The 24596-nt window shown below is 38.9% G+C and overlaps 1 protein-coding gene across 3 annotated transcripts in view; it reads right to left on the bottom strand.

Moving 5' to 3' along the window:
* The window catches only part of MSR1 (macrophage scavenger receptor 1), an 87489-nt gene that overhangs the window by 31143 nt on the left and 31750 nt on the right, over positions 1-24596 (bottom strand). For 2 of the 3 annotated variants that reach the window (XM_004382787.2, XM_023737232.1), the window contains exons 6-8: positions 23478-23558; positions 16977-17066; positions 6833-6886 (exon numbers count right to left, since the gene is read on the bottom strand). In XM_004382787.2, the coding sequence (XP_004382844.1) occupies positions 6833-6886; positions 16977-17066; positions 23478-23558 (225 nt within the window). Of the gene's footprint in view, positions 1-2315; positions 4427-6832; positions 6887-16976; positions 17067-23477; positions 23559-24596 lie in introns of those variants that run through there. The other variant, XM_023737233.1, reaches the window with a different exon arrangement.

Below are 24596 nucleotides of genomic sequence, written 5' to 3'. Positions count from 1 at the left end.
CCATAGGGTTTCCAAGGAGTGGCTGGTGGATTTGAACTACTGACCTTTTGGTTAACAGCTGTGGCTCTTAACCACTACACCATCAGGGCTCCATAGCACTCCAGGAGAGGGTAAAAAAATCTGTAGAGTAAGCCAGAATACATAACTGTTTTGGACAATCCAAGTACAAGCAAGCTAACTGTGAGCTTCTAGGGAATTTGGTTGAGTTTCATATTGTAGGGCTGCATGTTTTCGGAGATGCTATGGAGAAGGAGGGCGAGTAATAGGCTGAGAACCCGCACTAGGAGGGTGCTTTGCTATGACAAAATAAAAAATCTTGCTTTAGTGTAAATGTCTACCACAGAATAGAAAAGCAGGACTGAGTTCTCCGAAGCGGTTTAGAAAAGCCACTTGGTCATCAGAGGTTGTGGAACAATGCTAAGCAGTAGCTTCCGTCTCTCTACTCCATCTGCGTTCCAGCACACAGCTGAATGAATTCCAGATTCCACTGGTGCAAGAGACCTAGGCGGAGCTGTATGGAATTGTTCCTTCTAGTTGTCTCTGGTGACGGTCAGACTGTAAGAATGAGCTGGGATTGGAACCAAATAGTACAGGTACTAACCACAGGAGATATGACTCATTTAAATCTGTATTTCAATTTACAAAAAAAAAATACATATTTATTAGCTGTGCACACTACTGAAGAACACATCTGTTGTGTAAATGGAGGAACACCATGTTTTTAGCAGCAGTTTGTGGGCACTACCGGCTTTAAACACCACATAACTGTCGAGAATGAACATCATTTATCTAAGCTACCTAGCGCCATCATTGCTCAAGTTACTCTGATGACTCCTACCTGGTGCTGCTGAGGGGAGAAAAACACACTGTGGAGTTAACCAAAGAGACACGGTGAAAGAAGAGAGACATCCAATAAAAGAAGAGAGACATCAAAGCGGCCAAATTACATTGAAAAATGTGAAAACTGAGCCAGTTACTGGAACAAAGATAGAATATTAACAGGTGGTGTCTTCCCCTGGCGCACGTAAGTGACTCTCATTACTGATAATGGAAGCTCTGTGAGCATTCCAGGAAGAATCTGTTTCTGAGTAATGTACTTGGGGGAGAGGCTGGGAGCAATAGCTAGAATAGTATATGAAGGTGGAAGTATAAACAAGTAAAGATTAATTAAGAACGGTTTTTGGAATTTGACCTAATGGAAGCCATCAGTAAGAACTTCCATCTTCTTAGGGTCTTTACATTATTAGGCCCAACCAAGAAAACAAACTGCTCATTGCAGATCTTTCTCTCCTCACATGTTCCCCATGCATAGTTGTGATATTTATGTATAAAAATACATAAGACTAGTGTGGGAATGTTGCGTGGATTTGTCTTTAAAAACATGGCCTTTGGAGGCAGCAGACCTGACTCTGAGGTTTGCTCTTGCACTTTTAGCAGTAAGCCTCAGTTTCTTATCTGTAAAATCAGAATAATAGTACTTACCCTAAAACCTGTTCTGAGGAATAGAAGAGATAACATTGTACTGAAGGTAGCTAGTGTACAGGAAGTGTTTTCTAAATGTTCAATATTATAATTATTTAGTGATTGGGGGGAAAAAGGCTTTACTTTGATCAGAAAGGCCAGAACTCATTTAAGATTGAGGTGAGTCCTAAGCAGAAAACAAAAGAAGAAAAAATTGATTTTTCAAATCACTGTATGAGCTTCAAATTCTTGCTCTAGATTCGTATCCTAGTACAGTCTCATTGAGCATGAGCAAAGTATAGAAAAACCAGTAATAAACCACATGTTAGTCATTGAAACATTTAAAACACAGCTGAACACACAGTGTTTAATTACATAGCATGCATCCCTTAGCTTGACTAAAACACTTACCCTTCCAAGCTAGGGCAACAACACAGCAGACAAACCGTCGTGACTAACATTTAAGCTCAATGCAGACATGTTCTGTCTTCAATAATGTGTATACAACATTGAGATTGGTATAATTTGTGCACGTGAACTGGGCATTTAGCATCCCTTTTTGTCTAGTGAGAGGAGGGGACCCTTTCTCCCCTAATGTGCAAAGTTCGGATTACCATTTCTCACATATAACAATCTGTTTCCAATCTGGGATGCCCGCTGAATTGTGAACTGAAGGTCCTGAAATTGTCTCCCAGGAGTTCTGAGATCAGGGTCTTTCTGAGGCCGATGGGGACCAAGACCTGGTGGCAAGAGCAGGTCCCCATGCTCAGCCTGGCGTTCAGCACAGAGCGATTATAAGGACTGGAATAGGAAGTCACATCAACTTAAACCATGGGCAAAGAGATCCAATTATTTCTAGATGTTTGTGTAAAATGGCTAGTGCCTTGGCAAAAATGGTTAGTGCTTGGCTGCTAACCAAAAGGTTGGCACCCAGAGGTGGCATAAAGATCTACTTCCAGAACATCAGCCGCTGGAAACCCTATGGAGTACAGCTCTACCGTTCTACACATCGGGTTGCCATGAGTTGGAATCCACTCCATGGCAACTGTGTGTGTGGGTGTGTGGATGTGTGTGTGTGTGGGTGTATATATGTGTTTTAATGCAAGGTTGCGAGTTTGCTAATACTGAGGACTACCCGGCCAACTGAGTGACCCCCTACTCCGCTTTTTTTCTTGAGATTTTGGTATCAGGCTGGCATAGACTGAGAGCACCATTCACAACTCTTTCTCATCAGCAGTGTCTTGGGCTCCTGCTTTGTCCTTCAGAGCCCAGGCTCTCGTCTTGTTAGTCTGACGTTGTGTTCTGACCTCTCTGACAGCTTCTGGTCTCTGGCATGCCCTCTGTCTAGTCTCTCCTTTTATCAATAACTTTCACCCTTCTGCTCAGCTCTGACTAGCTCACTGATTTGCGATCTGGTCACAATGGCATTACTCTGTCCGATGGAAGATCTTGTCTTATTCGCTAGTGCCTCTCTTTTAGCCCATGGCATTGATTTGGTTTCTTGCACTTTCATTTTGCTTTTACTCCTATTCTGATTACATGTTTAAAATACCTGCATTGGATCAGGGTCAAGCAGCTCTCCTAGTTTAGAGAGAATACTATGAACCATACCTTAAGTGTTTAAAGCCATTTATGATTTTACAGAGCGTCTTCACACACAGTATTTTATTTGATCCTCACAACAACCCTGTGAGGTAGGTGTTAAGATGTCCATTTTACAGGGGAAGGAATAGAAGCAGTGAGTTACAGATAGACATACTACTAGAATTCTTCTAGAACCTTAATGATGTGAACGTAGGGCTATGTGTTAAAAGGTGAAGAAAGGAGAGTTGTGAAGTACGTGATCTGTTAATCAGTACAGAGACACTCAAAAATCACATGGAATCTCACATTTTTCCTATTCTTTTTTTGGGGGGTTGCCTTTTCTTTCCTTTTTTCATTTTTCTCCCTTTGTTCACTACATGAGAATCTACCATTCTACTGAAATTTTTTCCCCCAGGATCTGTACCCACTACACAAAGTACAAAGAACTTTTTTGAGTCAAAAAGACATCAGCGTATTTTTTCATGCTCAAGATGTTTTACTTGAAATGGCCAGGTACTTCAAGGAAAAAAAAGTCTTGTTTTGCTCCAGTTTGTTAAACAAATTGTCCAAGCTCCATTTACCTCATTCTAAAACTTGGAAAAAAATACTCTGTACTTTGGAATACAAAGATAGGAAAGTAAAATAAACAAATCAAAATAAATAAGCTTTCTTAAAATTCTAAGGAATTCACAAATCTTTCTCCTTTCTGAACACCTATAGAGCTTGTTCTTCCCCCGATACAGCTCACTGTGGTACAACCGCTTGTTTACTTGCCTGTATTTCCTGTGGATGATTTGCTCTGTGAGATCAGAGATGATACTGGTCTTACTAGCGGTTATATGTTTAGTTTCCAGAGGTCCACAATGAAAGTAGTCTGAATGAGTGAATGAATAAATCTTTTTAGGCCATCCCTATCCCTGTGGGTGAATATGTTTTTGAATATAAAGAAAACACATAAAATCAGTAATCATGAGATTTCTCCTGGAATCCCATGTGTTACTAGGTGAGTGAATGGAAGAGAGCTATTGGCCTGTATTCTGGGGACTGGTTGGAGCATCTGTCAGCCAGTACATGGGAGGCGTCCAGGGTGAGGGATGATGGTGGTGGTGGAGTACTGGAGTCAGAAGAGATACGGACATGGGAGCAGGGGCCCACACAGCACCGAGGACCAAGAGAGGAAGTCATGCAGAAGCCAAAAAAGACTCGGGAACCAAGGTTGCTTGGTGGAGCCAAAAAGGGATCTTGGAAGTCAGATGTGCTGATGACTCATCCAGAGATGACGGGTCTTTTATTAAGATGGTAGCAGAGGGTGTCCCACCCAATCCACCTGATCTTAAAAGGGTCCTGCCCTAATATGATCAGGTCATGAGATGTACTGGTCCTGATACATACATAAAAGAGGAAATCAAAGATTATTTTGATTATATTTAAATCATGCCTCAAAAAAGTATATTAAAATTACATTCTTTAAATTTCATATTTTATATAAAATAAAATGTATATTAGTGTTAATTTTACATTAAGATTTATGTAGAGTTATATATTCTATATAAATTTTCACATATCAGAATTAATTCAAGATGTGGGGAATCAGCTACTTTCATATGGAATAAATTGGTACAATCTTTTTGGAGCCCTTGGAAGAATCTATCCAATTTTAAAATGCATATAACCCTTGAACTATTAATTTTACTTGGAGGAAATTCTCTATTAAAAAATATTCCCAGAAGATCATATATGGAAAATGTTGTATATAGTATTGTTTGTTAAAGCCAAACCAAATCAAACAAAAATCACTAAATGTTCATGACTAGGGGATTGAATGGATATACTGTGGTGACTATGGTATATCTGTATAATGCAATAATGTGTAACCGTTGAGCTATATGTACTAACATGGGCAGATTACTGACATATTAAGGAAAAAATGGACTATACTGTATAGATGATTATGTATATAATCCTTTCTCTTTTTCAAATACTGTTTAAAAAAAAAACCTGCTTCCATCGAGTCAATTCCAACTCATAGCAACCCTATAGGACAGAGTAGAACTGTCCCATAGGTTTTCCAAGGAGGGGCTGGTGGATTTGAACTGCCGACCTTTTGGTTAGCATCCTGAGCTCTTAACCACTGTGTGACCAGGGCTGCTATGTTATAGAGTTGTTATATTCTCTCCATTGGGGTTTGTGTGTGCGTATGGATGAAAATATGGAGACTATATACAAATATACCCAGAAATATATCTCTTATCTCTCTCTCAGAGTATGCACACACATATTCCCAAACAGTCATAAGGAAGTCTGTAACATAAAACATTTCTGAGCTTATCTGAAGAAAAAAAGGAAGTTCAAAGTGTTGGATAACCTCAGGTGACAGAAGACAGTGTGAGTGCTCAGTTTACTGACTAACAAGTACCCTCCCTTATTTGCCAAACTTGACCAGAGTCAACGTGAAGAAGCCCAGGAAAGCCCTAAGAAAAGGGAAAAGGAGATAAAGAAAAAGAACCAATAAAGGTAGAGGTAGAAATAAAGATGAAGACAGGTAAGAGAGAATTATAAGAGGAGCCCAACTGAAAAAAATCGGAGCGACAAAGAGGAACAAGAATAAGTGGAGCAGACAACAGTGACCACACTGAAGAACAAATGTACGCAAAGAAAAGAAAAGATATACCAATGTGACCATCAGCCTAGTCCTTCATAATAATAGTCATCATCCTTCTCAGCATTGAACAATGCTAAAACACTCTGAGATGGCATACACTTTGTAGAACACACTTGGTTGTTTAACTTGGGGGCAAACGCACATAGGCAACCGTTGTTGAAAGCGTCACTAGACTCTAACAGTTGGTATTCACAGCAATTACCCTAAGTTGTCTAAATGTGGTATCCACAGAATATTAGGCTAAACTAATTATTTTTGATAATGCAGAAAAAATTGGTACTGTATTTTTTTAAAAATAACAATTACAACTAGAAAAAGGGTTAAATTTTAAAAAGGAATCTGTGATATTAAAGATCTGTCTACAACGGACCCCTGATGGGCAAAGATCATGACCGCTGGGCTGAGTGTGTGCCTAGCTCCTATTGGGAATACAGGGAAGGAGCCCTTCGATTTGGAGGAGTTGTTTCTTTTCATAACCCTTTCATTGTATCCGTTTAGGTGTAGCCTAGGAACACAACTGACAGATGGCATGGCACACTGAAGACGTCCCGCCTAGTATTTGGTTTTTATAGCCCAGTTTACAGGTTCTCATCACAACATCACACTATGAGGCCCTGTTGAGAAATCTAGCAAAGTTTTGAAGCCCTAGGACATGAAATAGCACTTTTTCAAGTTTTTAGTGACACAGAACAAAATAAAACCCAGCCACCAAGGAATTAATCTGGAAGCTGGGAGCCTTGGCTATCCAAATTCCTACATACGAGGTTTAAGTGAGCTCAGTTAGTAGGTAAGAAGGCAGTAATTGTTTCTATTCATAAGCTTGATTTTTTCTTCAGTGGATTGAAATTGGCTTGAAAATGGTACAATTTTCTATATGGAATTTTTACAAAATAGTGCTCATCACAAAAAACAAAATACAAGTGTAATGAGACTCGCCATGTTGTATCATTTAATCTATTTGTGTTACTCCAATTAGTATGCTTTATCTTGGATAAAACTGCGGCTGGCTTCCATAGAATCTCTACTGATCAGTGCTGAAGTTTTCAACATTTGCCTCTAGTTCAGCCCACTGCTATCCCATATGTAGTCAAAAATGCACACAGAAAACAAGAACTATGAACTTACTCAGTGTGCTTCCACTTCCTTTTTCCCCTTTCTGGCCTTTTTGTCCAGAATTACCTTGGAAAGAAAAGTTAAAAAAAAATATATTACTTTACAGACTAAAATTAGGGCAAACATAATGCTTGTGTTAAATGCAGACAGAGCATCACAAGATAATCTAAAACATCGACTTATAACAATCTAGACATATTGAAATATGATGATGATGATGATGACAGCTATCATTTTTGAAGCCCTACTATGATGCTGGCATTGTGTTGGGTAGGTCGTGGCACACATTACCTCATATTATTTACAAGGGCATCACCCACTGCCATCAAGTCGATTCTGATCCACAGTGACACTGTAGGACAGAGTAGAACTTCCCCATAGGGTTTCTAAGGCTATAAATCTTTGCGGAAGCGGACTATCATATCTTTCTTCCAAATGGCAGCTGGTGGGTTCAAACTATCGACATTTAGGTTAGCAGCCCAACGGGACATTAAAAGTCCCTTTTTTCTACAGCAAATCGACTCGACGGCAACAGGTTTTTGTTTTTTTTTTCTTACAACAGGCAAAATTGAGTGTCCTGGGCAGAGCTGCAAAAAATGCAGAACAAAATTCTAACTCACGCACACACACAAAAAAAAAGACTAGACTTACTGGTAAAAAAAAAAAAAAATGAGGTGTAAGTAGTTTGTTTTGTGCTTAGTCATTTTCCTTTCCGCCTGTTCCTCGACTGTGCCCCCCACCCCCACCCCAAGTCCAGGAAGCTTAGTGCTTTCCATTTTGTAAATCCAGATAGAATGGTCCTAAACCATGGTCTTCTATTCCTGTTACAATTTATCTATCTCATTTCCTGGTTTTTTAGGAAAGAGTGTCCTGAACACTGGGCCGTGAATGAGTTACTGAGAACGCTGAGATCCTGGTTACCCCTGCCCTTGGGGAAGCTGTGGCCTGGTGGGACATCGGTTAGGCAAGCAGCTGCTAACTCTACTCTGAGTGTCCTATCGGGTTGCTGTGAGCCAGAATCGACTCGACAGCAATGGTTTTTTTGGTTTCTGAGAAGCTAAGAGGGATCTTGGGGCATGTAAGTCTCTAAAACCAAAAAACCCAAACCAGTTGCTGTGTAGTGGATTCCGATTCACAGTGACCCATGTGTTAGAGTAGAACTGCTCCATAGGATTTTCTTGGCTACAATCTTTATGGAAGCAGATCATCTTCAGGCCTTTCTTCCATGGCACCACTGGCTAGGTGGGCCCACTGAAAATTTTGGCCTTGAGAAACCTCATCCATTTACATAGGGATGTGGTGATCTTTTTATATGATTGCCATGCCTTCAAAAAGACAGGGGAATATGTCTAGAACCTTGGTCTTTGCTAAGGGCCTGCTACTTCACCCACAGTTCCATTTTTTAAAGAAGCCTCCAGGAGACAGTCCTTTAGTGCCGACATAAGATTTTAATGGTGACAGTTTCATCCCAGAGGAGTGGTGCTGCTCTTGGTTATTGATTCTCCTTCCAACTGTTGTCCAAGATCTATTGTGCAGTCATTACCTTCTTGGCGTAAATGTATGACTGATCCTAATGCTGTCTGTCTCTAGGTCAGAACCTTTGTTTAATGCTCTTGTTTTCCTCCAAGGAAATCACGAACCTGCAACTTTCCAGTCAAGAGCTCAGAGGATATTGTTTGAAAATGATGAACTTTGGAATAAAAATAATTTTAAAAAAGTTTTTGTCGCCACAACCCAGACAAACCAAAAGTTATAAATGCTCAGAATTGGCAGCACAAAAGGAAAGCTCTCTCCTGACTTGTATTGTGGCAGTCTGAACGCCCCCAGAAAATTGTGCCAAAGAGTTTAGAAAACAAATATACAATAAAAGTAAACACACACACATACACACAAAACAGCAAACTTCAGGTAACTATTTCGGATTGCAAACGAAGATAAATTTAATGTTCAAACAATCTGATAACATCACCATTTGGAAACTGAAAAAGAAAAAAAAAGTTTTTGTCTTGAATTATTTTCTCTGCCATTTACCAGGTATGTGGCTCAAGCTAAGTCTTTAAACCTTTCTGAGCTAAGGTTTACTCTTCAGTAAATGAAGAAAAAAAGGTCTTCCATTGCAAGGTTGCCTCAAAAATTAACAAAAATGTTCATAAAACACCGTCCATAAAAGTGATACATTTCAGAGGTGATAGATGTCATTATTAATATTTCTATTTTACAACATTTCCCAAAGCTTGGGTGAAACTTGCCCCCTTTGATTTTATTCTCAGTGAATGAGACTTCTGCAGCTCATTGACTTTTTATGGAACAATTAGTTTTAATTTTTTTTTAAAGCTGTAGTCTTTATTTTGGAGTTTCTTTGGGTTTCTCTAATTTGCTTTGCCCTCATCTGTGCTTTGTTTTTGAGCACGTGTCCTTACTCATGTCTTAGGCAAGACTTTTTGTCCCCTAATTAACCCAATTTAAAAAACATAATGTGTAATGAGTAGCATGAGTCTTCAGAAAGCACAGATTTTTCTCAACTGCAATTTTATTTTGAAGATTTAATAAGATGCCGGCCATTCCTTATCAGAGTATTATGAACAGACTGCCTCTAGTGCTTTGCATATATGATTAAACTTTACATTATTAAATTCACTTTTTAATTGTCGTGGAGTCATTTCAGGTACTGTTAAAGTAGCAAAAATAACTAGTCAGCACAGAATACCTTGAAATTTTCCTATATTTTTGATGCTATCTTTTTAGGAGGGATAGTACCAAAGTTTAAAATTTCTCAAAAGGTAAAGTTCAGTAGTTAAAAGATTTTTTAAAATTGTTCCTTTGGAATTAAAAAAAAGAAAAAATATGAATAAATAGGCTGAATTTGATCATTCCAGCATTAATTTCATAATTAGAAAAAAAGGAAGAGATCTTGCTTTATTCTTGAAAGTGTTTTCGCACAGGAATTTGTCTTGAATATTTTAAGAGTGGAATTGCTCAAGCCAAAACACTGAGCTCATGACCCACTGAAGGCCCTTATAATTCTCTGATGAATAAGAAAACTATTTTTACTTATTTATATTGTTTTCTTTTTCTTTTACCCGTGACTCTTAAATGTAGTAAAAGGATACTTTTTATCTCCTTCTTATTAAAAAACTAGACAAACACAAATATTTTATGTCATTTTAGCATGATTCAGAGACTTCCTTGAAGGTGATACCTGGAAATCTTTTTCCTCAAGCTTGAACACATCAAAAATGCCTTTTCGAGATCAGGAGTGTATTGCTCCTTTAGAATAATATCCTTGCTAAACACGAGCCCCAGAGCTTAGAGTCAAAACCTGGAGTTAACCATTTCCTGGCATATATGTCATTCTTCAACTAAAAATAAGGAACTGATATTTCTGAAAGTCACTGAAAAATGAGGAGTAGAGTAGTGTGTAATACACTGATATCTTAACTTTAAAAATTTTAAGGGGCAAAAAACATGTTTTCAATAGCATTATTATTATTATTACAAGAATTTTTAGAAATACTTCTATGAGCCAGATTCTAGGTTAGACACTTACATACATAGACCTCAATTAGGTCAACCCAAAATTTGTATCTCTAACCTTCCCCTCTTTTTCAGTTATTTCAGTTTAAGATATGATCATCTCCCTCCCAAACCTAATGCTTCTTCCTGTTCCCTGAATTCTTCACCTTCCTTCGTCTCATTAATCTTACCCATTTTCATGGAGTTGATTCTGACTCATAGTGACCCTATAGGAAAAAGTAGAATTGCCCCACAGGGTTTCCAAGGTGGTAAATCTTTATGAAAGCAGACTGCCACATCTTTTGCCTGTGGAGTGACTGGGTGGGTTCGAACTGCCGACCTTTCGATTAGCAGCCAAGTGCTAAACAACTGTGCCAGCAGGGCTCCTTTCATTAACCTTATGCTATCTTTTTTCTCCTTCTTTCCTCAACATCTTCAACCTCTCTTCTATTTTCTCTTTTCATCAACATTTAAATTATATTCAAGTCTCTCCTTCAAATAAAAAAATCCAAATCAAATGAAAAAACACAACAAACAAAAATCTCAACACTTTCTCCTCCTCTATCTAGGAAGATGGCTCAAGAGTTGGCTCTACCCCCATCTATAATCCTCCTCATCAGATCACCTCTCAGCATACTCCAATCTGGTTTCCATCCCACCCCACAGAAACAGCTCTCCAAGGCAACATCTCCATAGCAACAAATGCCAAGAGCTTTTTGGAGACTATCTTACTTGACCACCTTTTGAAATTCCTTCTCCCTTTGGCTTTTTTCCTGCCACGTTCTCCTAGTTTCTTCCAATCTGCTCCTTTGCCCTTACTATTCAGCCTGGACTTCTGAACTACTTACAGCTTTATCCTAGACTCCTTCTCTTCTCACCTTTGTCTCGGTCTCTACCCATGAAATGTTATAAAAATCACTGGTTTCCATGACGATTTATATGGTCATAGCTACAGCTTTGTCTCTCTATCCCTGGCCTCTCTTCTGAACTCCAACCCATATATTCAACTATCTGTGGATATCTGACAAAGAGGTGATCAGTAAATGTTTGCTGAATAAATAAATGAAAAATTTATGGTCTATAGTTTTAGCTACTTCTAAAAAAGCCCATAAGTCAGCCTTGGGTGGGAGGTGGGGGTATCAGAAGTGAATGGACTCCCAGAATCTGACCTGAGAGAAGCATGTTATTTACATGCTAAAAGATCTAGTTTAACAAGGTTCTATCCAGAGTTTTCTAGGGATTTTGAAGACATGCAAGGTAACACTTCAGTTAAATATTCAGAACTTTCTGAAGTTTCCTGAATATAACCAAATGCTTTGAGGGACAGAGTAGCACGGGCAGGGGTCTGGTGACAATGGTTTCAGGGGACAGCTAGGTGAATTGGCATAACAAAGTTTATTTAGAAAATGTTCTGCATCCCATTTTGGTGAGTGGGGTCTTAAAAGCTAGCAAGTGGCCATCTAAGATGTATCAAGTGATCCCAACCCACCTGGAGCAAAGGAGAATGAAGAACACCAAAGATACAAGGAAAATATTAGCCTAAGAGACAGAAAGAGCCACATAAACCAGAGATACCATCAGCCTGAGACCAGAAGAACTAGATGGTGCCTGGCTACCACCAATGACCGCCCTGACAGGGAATACAACAGAGAGTCCCTGATGGAGCAGGAGAAAAGTAGGGCACAGAACTCAAATTCTAGTAAAAAGACCAGACTTAATGGTCTGACTGAGACTGGAGGGACCCTGGAAGACATGGCCCCCGAACTCTCTGTTAACCCAGAACTGAAACCGTTCCCGAAGCCAACTCTTTAGACATAGATTATACTGGACTATAAGACATAAAATGATACTCGTGAAGAGAGTGCTTCTTAGCTCAAGTAGATACAGAGACAAATGGGCAGCTCCTGTACGGAGGCAAGATGAAAAGGCAAAAAGGGACAGGAGCTGGTTGAACGGACACGGGAAATCAGGGGTGGAAAGGAGGAGTGTGCTGTCACATTATAGGGAGAGCAACTAGGGCCACATAACAATGTATGTATACATTTTTGTATGAGAAACAACTTGAACAGTAAACTTTCACTTAAAGCACAGTAAAAAATAAAATAAAATAAATTTAAAACAAACAAAAAGACTTCCTGAAGTAAATATGTCAGATCTTAGCTATTTTCATAGATGTGGTAAGCATGGAGAAAGTATAGTCTTCCTTTTCTCAGATTTGTTTATCTTATCAGTTAAGGACTGTGTCTTATTCACTACTCACTTGCTTGTACCTGGCATAGTATCTTGGATGTATATTGTGTACTTCATACATGTAGAAGGAAGGGGGTGGGGAAGAAGAGGGGGGGAGCAAGAGAGAAAGTGAACACTGGCTCTTTCATAAATTTTTTCCTTTGGAATATGATAATACTTCCTATATCATTTGATAGCCCACACTGTGTCATCAGCTAGAATATGAGAATTACTGGATTTTATTTCTAATTTTATCACCTCTTTGGACTCTTATAGTGGAGGGACTCTATTATTCCTTGTTTTAATCTGCAGAATAACGAAAGCAGTACCAGGCGCTGCTGCTCACATTTCTTCCCAATCTGAGTCTCTAATAAAGAAGTGGTGGAACCCTAAGGATATCCTTTGTCAAAGAATGTATAACCTCTGTCCATGCTTTTTCTTTTGCAGTTCTTCTCTTTCTTCACTGCTTTGCTTCACCTAAAGATGTTGTTCTCAAATGTATCCCTGAGCCAACCTCATCACCATCCCCTGGAATCTTGTGAGGAATGCAAATTCTCCAGCGCCACCCTAGACTTACTGAATTAGAAACTCTAGGAGTGGAGCGCTGTAAGTTTTAACCAGTTCTCATGCCTGCTAAAGTTTGAGAACAGATCTTTAAAGAAACCTATGCACGCTTTAGGCCACCTCTAACACCACGTTCTCTCTAACGTTGTCCTACTCTCTACTTCCGTATCATTTTGCCCAATTTCACAAATAATTATTTTATCACTTACCACGTTGCATTACGGTTAATTGTTTACACATTTTTCTTTCCCCTGCTTCTTGTGTATTTATCTCCAGTACACAGAGTACACCCTCATTGAAATTTTGTTGACTGGTTGAATGAACCAATGAATGTTTTCCCAAGTACTCTGATTACTGGGTATTTATTATTTATAGAGCTCTAGGAGCCCTGGTGTTAAGAGCTTCGTTGCTAACCAAAAGGTCAGCAGTTCAAATCCACCAGGTACTCCTTGGAAACCCCATGGGGGCAGTTCTACTCTGTCGTATAGGGTCTCTATGAGTCAGAACTGATTGTTTGTTTTTTGTTTTTTAGGAGCTCTGTAGCAGAAAGAGGAGCCCTGGTGGTGCAGTGGTTAAGAGCTGTGGCTGCTGACCAAAAAGTCACAGTTCAAATCCACCAGCTACTCCTAGGAAGATGGGGCAGTTCTACTCTGTCCTATAGGATTGCTCTGAGGCAAAATCTACTCGACAGCAATGTGTTTGGTTTTTTTTTGGTACAGTAGAAACACATCTAGAATGTGTCTGGGCTGTGGCTAAAGCTAACATGCATACGACAGGGACTGTTCTAAGCACTTTAAGACATCTATTAATTCATTTAGGCTTTAGTTAATCCATTAATTCATTTAGCTTTTACGGAAATTCTAAGACATGGGTATTATTATTAGCCATGTTTTGTAGGTAAGGAAACTGAGGCACAAAGAGGCTAAGTGAGTAGGGAGATAAGATTCTAATCTGTGCTATGCTATCTCAGCTGTGTTTCCCAAGGAGGCAAAGGGGACAATATACATAAAATAACTACGTGCCACCATGAAACTTAAGTTTAAAACTCTTTGACAAATGCTTAGTCTCCCAGAATGAGCAACCCCAAATTGGAGTTACAAGATCTTTGTTTTGATTAAACTTCACAAGAGAAGTCATTGTGAAGAATTTTCTGGAGGGAAACTCTTCAAAGATGAGTGTCTTAGTTATCTAGTGCTGCTCTAACAGAAATACCACAAGTGGATGGCTTTAACAAAGAGAAGTTTATTCCCTTACAGTCTAGTAGGCTAGAAATCCAAATTCAGGGCAACAGCTCCAGGGCAAGGCTTTCTCTCTCTGTCAGCTCTGGAGAAAGGTCCCTATCATCAATCTTCCACTGGACTAGGAGCTTCTCATCCCAGGAACCCTGGTCCAAAGGCTGTGCTCTTCTCCTGGAGCTACTTTCTTGGTGGTAGGAGGTCCCCCACTCTCTGCTCCCTTCTCTCTCCTTTTGTCTCTTGTAAGGTAAAGGGTGATGCAGACCACACCCCAGGAAAACTCCTTTTACATTGAATCAGCGATGTGATCTGAGTAAGGTTGTTAGATCCCACCCTAATCCTCTTCAACATAACACAATCCTGCCTCAACAACCACAGGCAGAGATTAGGATTTACAACACACAGGAAGAATACATCAATCACAAAATAGAGGACAACCACACAGTACTGGGAATCATGGCCTACCAAGTTGACACATATTTTGGGGGGACATAATTCAATCCATGACAATGGGGAACCGGCTTGTTTTGTTTCTCAGTGTTTGGAACGATATAGGCACTTAGTGAGGCAAATTACTTCTCAATGAATCAGAAGTTGTGCTATAGTTACGTGTCTCCTCTGTGGTTTATTTCTAACCTCTCTTTTCCTGACCAGACAGAGAGAAAGACTGTGTGAAATAAACAAATAGTTGAATGGAATACTAAGGCCTACTTAACATTTCTAAAATTTCTGCCACTTTGTCCCTTTTGTGTAGACTTTCTAGAAAGACAAATTAGTAACTTTGATTTATTCATAGCCTATAGTAATACTGACTTAAAATTAATTCCTATGACTTTAATGTAAATAGGAAGTTACAAATATACTGCACAAGAGTCAAAAACAAAATCTTATGATGATTTTGCCAGGGATGTTAAATGACCTTCACTATTCGAAATAGATAGTAGATTTATATAATATTTTTACTTTAAAACTTAGAGTACAGATAAAATATTTTTCATCACTTCACAGAGTTATTTTGAATTATCTTAGAATCTATAAGTAGGCTTTGCGAATGTGTTAAACTCAAAATTTTAAAAATATTTTACATTTCTCTAGTGACCACAATTTGATTGTATAGGAAATTCAGCAATTCCTAAGTGATGTGAATAATTTAAAACAAATTAACAAACAAATGAAGACATACTTCTTCTATGGTACCAAATGGGCCTGGCTGGTTTTAAAGATGGCTGGTACATAAAGACACTGTTTGGGTTCAGACAATCAGGTAACAGGTGGAGACTAATTATTGGTTGCTTATTCATGGCCAAAGGATCCCTGATGGTGCAGTGGTTAAGTGCTCGGCTTAACGAAAAGGTTAGCAGTTTGAACCCACCAGCCACTTCATCAGCCACTTCATGCGAGAAAGATGTGGCAGTCAGCTTCTGTAAAGATTACGGTCTTAGAAACCTCATGGGGCAGTTCTACTTTGTCCTATAGGTCGTTATGAGTTGGAATTGACTCCATGGCAACGGGTTTGGGTTTTTTGGATTCATGGCTAGGAGTCTCTGTGTGGTACAAACGAGTAAAGCTCTGGGCTGCTAATTGAAAGACTGGAGATTGGAGTCCACCCAGAGGCACTTTAGAAGAAAGGCCTAGTGATCTACTTCTGAAAAATCAGCCATTTAAATCCTATGAAGCATGGTTCTACTTTGACATATACACGTGGTTGCCTTGAGTTGGAGGCGACTCCAGGGCAACTGGTTTCTATTTGTGGCTAGCTGATTTTCCTCCAAGCCTAATTATCGTTGACACAGCCTATAAGCACTGATACTATCAAAAACACCCTATTGCCTTGGTGACAATTTACTTTGAACTTAGGACACAATATGCCCATTCTCTTCTAAACTTTCTATGAAAGCTCAAGGTTAGACTGCTGGCATGTTGTTGTTTCGGTTGACTTTGAGTCAATTCTTACTCTTGGCGACCCCACGTGTGCAGAGTAGAACTGCTCCATAGGGTTTTCAAGAGTGTGACCTTTCAGAAGCAGATCTCCAGGCCTGTCTTCTGAGAAACTTGTGGATGAGTTTGAACCACCAACCTTTCAGCTAATAGTGGAGTGCTTAACTGTTTGCGCCGTCCAGGTATATATGCCATCAGCATTCATGCAAATTTTAAAGTGTTCAACAATGTTGGTTATAAGCACTGATATATAATAACAAGAGGTTTATTTTGCATAGGATAGGATTTCAGATTTCTCTGTATTTTGTCACTGTAACTTAACGAATTTGTATGAGTTGGGGTTAAGGAATATATACAATTTGCTTTTTTGTTTCTCTTTGCCAGTCTTTCTGCTTTCCTTGTTGTAAGCTAGATACCATGCTTCATGGTGATGTACTATTTTGTAGAATTTATAAATCCTCTCTATTTTTAATCTATTTTCCTTCTGGACATAGAGACTTTCCTCAGGTGGTCAGAAATTAGTTTCATAATGTTTCAATCCACAAACTAAATTGCATTGTGAGTTCTGTAGCTATACTATGATGACCATGTTATGTTATGAAAGAATTTGAAAAATATATATATGATCTGGTGTTTATTTTATATACTCTTAAAGAAAATATTCATTATCATAGTACCTGGCCGCCCCGTCCTCCCAGATGGGCCTGGTAATCCTCGACTTCCAGAAAAGCCAATTGCTCCCTGATCACCTTTAAGACCTGGGGGACCTATATGGTTAATGAAGGAAAAAAAGTGGAAAATAATTAATTTTTCATACAGATTTGGGAGTATAATGAAACAATCTATATATTTTCATGAAAGAACATGAAACCGGTGAATCTCCAAATTGAAGAATAATATCTTTCCTAAAATTTCATGTGTGCCATTGATAGGTAACATAACTAATAAGTATAAATATTTGTGCATTTAGTGCAGTGTAGATATCCCATAAATAACACATTGTTAATGCAAATGAAAGCACCTACCAAAAAAAAACTCGATATTTTAACCACAAGTCATACATAATCTCATAAGGAATCTACAAATGACAGGCTTTTCCTATACTTTAGATAACATTGAAATTTATAAGCAGATAATTGCATTTCTAAGATTTGTCCCAGAGAAAGAAAAAAAAAAAAAAAACCTTAAGCAATGAGAAGTATTAAAGCATATTTTATAAAAAGAAATTTTGGGTCCTACTTCTGGACTATATCACCAATTTTATGTCATGGACTTATGTCTACATATCCTATTGTTATTCCAAACAATGTAGTAAATATCTAAGATACGAAAGATTCATTTACAAAATATATACCTATGCAGGGTTTTACATGCTTAAATGAAAACAACCTTTTTTTTTTTTTTTTTTACCCCCATATCACTTTGCTGACCATGAAAAATGCATCTAAAAGCAAACCTTATATTTCTATGGAATACAATAGTTCATTCTGGAGTCTGCTGGTTTAAGATAAACTGTTGTAAATATCTCCTTTCCGTGCCATTATAAGTTCACAGAGATTCCATGAATCCAATTTCAGTTGATGCCTTTGGAGGCATGTTATGAGAGATTGATTGTGCATCTCTTTTTCAGTGTCAACCGTTCATAATATTGCCATGAGTTTACAAGTTTCAGGACGGTGATCATGCCTATCTAATTCATTGTAAAACTCTTTTTTTAGGGTCACCATTTCATATTGACCCCCCCAAATTGGGCTAATATCCTCTAAGAAGCATTCAGTTTGAGAAGTATATTATTCTAAACAGTTAAGAAATATTTTTCAACCCAGTGTAAAACTTTGATTCTAACTGAAAGTAAGCAAATATACAAAGCAATAAAATGATAAATTATGTCCAGAAATAGTAATATATTGGTTGGACTTCACAGCATAGTCTAAAAAAAAAAGAACAAACACCTGTTCTGAGGACAAGCTAACAGGTTAATATCTATACTCTTCGTCATCATCCAAGTACAGCCATCAGGCTCCCCCACACGTGCAGCTACTGAGATGTGTCACACAAAGTTACAAACATCAACACTGACAAAATTTTCTCCTTTTTGTCGCCTGTGAAGTTTGGAAGTAGAACAATCCCCCAGTCTTTTTAGAGGTCACTCACACGGGACTGCCATTTTTACCATTAAGATTTTCCTTTATTAATTCAACGAAGGTATACTAAGAGTATATATTGGGCCAGTATTTCCTCATTCTGGAGTTACAAAGGTCCTTGCCTAAATGGACCTTCGAGTGTGGAGCAACAGTGAGGAGAGAAAGATGTTAAGTAAGTTACCAAATCAATAAAGAGTATAATTTTAGAAGTCAACAATCTGGAAAATGTAAGAGAGAAGGCTTTGGCATCACAAAGTGCCTCTCCAATGGTGGCTCTTTGAGTCTGTTACAGTGACACTCATAATACTGCTGTTCAACTATGAAGTAGGTTGCGTTTTCAAGGGTTGAATAAATGAATCCATAAATGAAGTATGTGTGGTAATTTCATAGACATCAGTTGATCAGTAGACCTCTATTTTATATAGGAAAATGTTTAAGCAAACTTTATATGGCATATAGAGTTTCACGACTTGTTTGGTAAATGATGTTTGAAAATGTAACCTTTTGTTGTAAGCACCGCTGTTGAATTTCATTGCAGGAGACCAGATTCTCTGAGCCTTTCAGGTGACAATTTGATAATTTTCCATAATAGTCTGGGTCAAAGGAAAATGATCAGGTCTTGGTTCCAACTCATCCGCAATAATAAGAACATTTTCTAAACTCTCAGTCCTGGAATGCTGGAGTTCCAAGGGACCTTAGATATCATCCTATACAAATCCATCTTTTTGCAGATACAGGAACAAAAGACTGGGAAGATCACTAACATAAGGCTGATTGGCAAGTTATTCACATAGTCCAGGTCCCAGCTCTCAGTCCAGGCTTCTTTCTGTGGTCTAGCAGGGTGGTTAAGAGCATGGACTTTGAAATCATGCCTGTCTGGATTCAAATACTGACTCTGCTACCTACCAACTGCCGATTGTCCTTGGGAAAATCATTTAACCTCCCCGTGCATCTGTAAAATGGGTGTATTATATGTACTTCCATCATAAATTTGTTGTGATGATTAAAAGAGTTAATAAATGAAAACCATTTAGTGAAGTATCTGGCACATTATAAATACTATGTAAGTGTTAGCTAGTAGTAGTGGTAATAGTAATATAATCATTATTTTGACTAGCCTTTTTTTAAGGCTGCTACATTTAATTTTACCTAGTGATATATGCATAGTTAATAGTTACATTTTTGGATTCAGAAAAAAAATAGAAAAAAGAATAAGAAATACTCCTTTCTTGGCACAATTTGTTACCTCCAGAAGAAACTCACTTTTGACCCTCAGGCACAGAACAAGAGCCTACAACCAGCAACTTTCCCTACCAAAGCATATATTGAGGGAGCATGGTCTTTGTTGTGGTTCTTGTTGTTTTTTGTGGTCCTTGTTGAAAGTTGCTGGAGAAGTCTTTCTGGGCAACAGACTGAGGTGGTAGCTGGGGTGGTGGCTGGGGTGGGATAAAGAATTGCACGGATATAAATACACCGAAGAGACAAGGAAGGACCTTCCCTAGAGTCTTCAGGCCTCCAGAACTGTGAGAGAATAAGTTTCTGTTGCTGTAAGTCACCCAGTTTGTGGCAGTTCGTTGCAGCAGTCACAAAAAAGTAATACAGGATGAAAAGTTTGCAGCCAGAGGAGCCGTTGGTGGTCTCTCCAAGCGTCATATGTAGGCAGCACCCTCCTGTGCCTATCGGTCAGGCTGTCCTGTTATTGATCCCACTGGGCAGAAACAGTCCATTAGATTGCCTCTAGGTGTCCTTTAGGAACTGAAGAGGCTTCCGAAGGATCTTAGATGACATAGCATCTAGAGTCCTTGATCATGGCAATCATCGCACTTACATAATTGCTTATTCCACTGTAACCCTGTACTTGGCAGAGACTACCTATCTCTTCCACGTAGTCCACAGTGCCTTGTAGAGCACCAGGCACAGGCAAAGTGCTCAAGACACATATTCTCAAGTGAAAGGTCATTGCCCCCTGCTTGCCTTTCAGGAAAAGAACACTCTGAAAGGCGTCTCTGTTATGTTATTTTGAGCTAGAGCATATTTTTTAATATAATATCCATGCCAGTACATGAATAGTACTTAGTAATATATTTGAAGTATTTATTTTTAAGACAGCTAAAAGAACCATTGAAGTTTCTCAGATTTCCATATCATGGCACGTGTCGACGTAAGTGTGACTTTGTCACGCTGAGCTTCCTGGGGTCAACCAGATGCATGGGTGGGGTTTTAATTAACTTGCTTAAATCAAGAAGTAGAATTATTGTGACTGTTTATCATAGGGCTCCTGGGTGTTGCCAAACAGTTTGCTTCCATAAAGATTACAGCCAAGAAAACTCTATGGAGCGGTCCTACTCTATAACGCATGGTGTCTTCATGAGTCAGAATTGACTGGATGACAATGGATTTGGTATTTTGGTTTCGTCCATCAAATACTCTTTACTTCTTGATTCCAGTATTAAACCAAAAAAACCCCTAACCCATTGCCATCAAGTCAATTCCGACTCATATCGACCCTATAGGACAGAGTAGAACTGCCCCATAGGGTTTCCAAGGCTGAAATCTTTACAGGAGAAGACTGCCACATCTTTCTCCTGTGGAGCGGCTGGTGGGTTTGAACCACCGACCTTTCAGTGAGCAGCCTGGCACTTAACCACTGCACCACCAGGACTCCAATTAGGCAACCTGGCCAAGAACGACACAGAATGCAGCAATTGTCAGTGAAGACTCCATTAGGAGAGATGCACGGTAGCTTGAATACTTCTGCTGCAGCGCCCCAAACCAAATCACACCCGGATAGCCAGCCTAAGAGTCAATTCATCTCCCCTGTGACTAAATCCAACTCTCTGTTAGAAGGTTCTGGATAATGCCTATTTGTGGAAATGAGCACCAACAATGGCAACAAACTAAACCCTCACTAAAAGAATCAAAGAAGCTTCGCAATGGTGTCTGTTTCTGCCATTAACAAAAGCTGAAAGTTTTAAATCCCTTGTCGTGGATTGAATTGTGTCCCCCAAATATATCTGTCAACTTGGTTGGGTCGTGATTCCCAGTATTGTATGACTGTGTAATCTGATGTGATTTCCTTATGTGTTGTAAACTCTATCGCTATGATGAGGTTATACTGATGAGGTCTACAGGATTGGATAGTGTCTTAATCCAATCTCTTTTTGAGATATAAAAGAGAGAAGCCAGCAGAGACACATGGGAACCTCATACCACCAAGAAAGCAGTGCCGGGAGCAGAGCATGTCCTTTGGACCTGAGGTTCCTGCACTGAGATGCTCCCAGACCAAGGGAACGCTGATGACACAGACCTTCCTCCAGAGCCGACAGAGAGAGCCTTTTCCTAGAGCTGATGCCCTAAATTTGGACTTGTAGCCTACTGGATTGTAAAGAGAATAAATTTCTCTTTGTTAAAACCATCCACTTCTGGTATTTCTCTTGGAGCAGCACTAGATGGCTAAGACATCCCTCCTTCTGTTTTATTTCAATACAGCCATACTTCAGGAACAGCTGCAGAAGATGCCCCCAAGATGAAGCTTTGTAAGGCAAGCTGTAGCCCAGACTGAACTTTTATGGTTGAGTTATAAAGCTTTGACAATTGCAGTTAGTAATGGAGGAGCTGACAGACCCTTGACAATAGTAGCTCTGGCAGCTGCTATGATACTTGTTACTTCCCTTGCTTATGACATTAACGCACCATTGCTGCTGAGCACTAGGCAAGGAGAAAGATTTTCTGAATAAAGATTCTTACCTGACAGTACTTTCAAAGGGACACCAACCCACCCAAGATATGTACACGCACACACACACACACACACACACGCACACACACGCACATGATTCCGAGTCATAGCGACCCTATAGGACAGAGTAGAACTGCCCCATAGGGTTTCCAGGGAGCATCTGGTGGATTTGAACTGCCGACCTTTTGGTTAACAGCCGAATGCTTAAGCACTACGCCACCGGGGCTCCATATATACGTACATTTTAAAAAGACACATATATATATTTGTGTGTGTGTGTGTATATATATATATATATCTTTTTAAAATGTAAACTTTATATATTGGCTTTTTAAGCACAGTGGTGTAAAGCTCAGGCAGGTGTAAATTCATACTTTTCGTTTCCAAAAAATGTTTTTCTGATGTAACCTAGGCTGGTCAGTACACTGATCTGAAAGGAAAGCTGTTTATATAATCAAAAGACGGAAAAAATAGGATGAAGCACATAGTATTTACACTTTTTTTTTAAGTCAGCATGAACCGTTCTGGTTATAATGAGGCCCTGCAATATACCCCACTTTCAAAGAGCGTGTAGAGTGTTTGATTTTTAGCCAGGAGCAGCACGACAATTATGTTATTGGTACTGGTTCTTTATTTTATTTTTTTTAAGAGCAAAGGAAGTTCATCCTCTCCTTTTCTGTGTCTTCCATTACTTTCTTTCAAAATATTGCTTTCAAGATTACAATATAGACAAAGAAAACGATTTTGAAGTAATTTTGCTCTCAGTAAAATGCAGAGTGGCTGACAGCAAAGGCCAAAGTCATTTGTATTCTATTCAGTATTTACAGTCAGATTTCATGGGTTTAACCAGACATGTTCCAATCAAGGACTTTATAAGAAATATAATTAAAATTTGCTTTTGATTCATATGAATGTAATTTTTTTATCTTAAAAATCAGATAACTTGAAACTATATTCAGTGCAAAGGTGATTTTCCTATTCTCTTTCACATGTGACCTAAAGGTAGGTCGGCCATCTACTGCTGTATAATCTGTGCTAAAGATGGTACCTCTAGAGTTATGCACAATCCCATGTGGTGGCTCTGGCTAAAATATTTAACCTTGTTTAAAAAAATCAACAATCAGTGCTTACCATTCTGTATATTGTAGTCATTAGACCCATAAAGCATTTAAAGTTGTCCCCAACACACACTCATATACCATAAGGGACAAATAAAATAGCTAATCCCCCTACACATACACATGGATGTATATTAACTATCTCTGTAGTTTACTAAGTAGCTACTGTTAACGTACCCATGGGACCTGGAATGCCTGGTGGACCACGTTCTCCAGTAAGACCTCTGTCTCCTTTCTCACCTCGGGGTCCAGGAGGGCCTTTAAAAAAATGAACCGTAATTACTGATCACAGTTAAAAAGCATAGATAAAACCGATTTGTCATTTTACCAAAAAGACAGTTATATAAGGAAATCTAAAATCTTTTATTTGTTGTACAATAACACAGGATGGATTCGATTGAGCTTCCCAAATGCAGGAGTGCTCTGCTATAGAATAGTGCAATGGCCTATGCCTATAACACACGCTAAGTGAATGTCACTATATTGAGTTAGATATTGTGTGGGAAACGTACAAGTAAAGATGTAATAACACGTGTGTAATACTCTCAAGAGAAACAAGAATTCACACTCAGTAGACAACCAGAAACCATCTTGTTGGAAATGACTCTAAATTTAGATATTTCACACACCATTGGAGATAAGTGTAAGTGGCAATAGTTACAGAAGACTTTATTGAGAAAGCAGGATTTTAGGTGTACTTTGAAGAACAAGTAGAGTGAGAAAGAAGAAAATTCTCAGGAAATAGGAGAGGGATAGGTGCAAAGGCAGAAAGGTGAAAATGAGTAGAAGTATACTTTTTAAATAAAATATTGAGTAGACAAGAAAAATATTAGCCCAAGAGATTAAAGGACCACATAAACCAGAGACTCCACCAGCCTGAGACCAGAAGAACTAGATGGTGCCCAGCTACCACCAATGACCGCCCTGACAGGAAACACAACAGAGAGTTCCGGATGGAGCGGGAGAAAAGTGTGGAGCAGAACTCAAATTCTAGTAAAAAGATCAGACTTAATGGTCTGACAGAGACTGGAAGAACCTCCGAAAATATGGCCTCTGGATGCTCTGTCAACCCAGAACTGAAATCATTCCCAAAGCCCACTCTTCAGAAAAAGATTAGACAGGACTATAAAACAAAAAATAGTACATGTCCAACAGACACATGAGGAAATGCTCGCGATCACTAGCCATTAGAGAAATGCAAATTAAAACCACAGTGAGATACCATCTCACCCTGGCATTACTGGCATGAATCAAAAACACTGGAAATAACAAATGTTGGAGGGGCTGCGGGGAGAT

The sequence above is a fragment of the Trichechus manatus genome, unplaced genomic scaffold, assembly GCF_000243295.1.
Source record: "Trichechus manatus latirostris isolate Lorelei unplaced genomic scaffold, TriManLat1.0 scaffold00099, whole genome shotgun sequence".
Lineage (NCBI taxonomy): Eukaryota > Metazoa > Chordata > Mammalia > Sirenia > Trichechidae > Trichechus > Trichechus manatus.
This window is presented reverse-complemented; position numbering and strand designations above follow the sequence as displayed.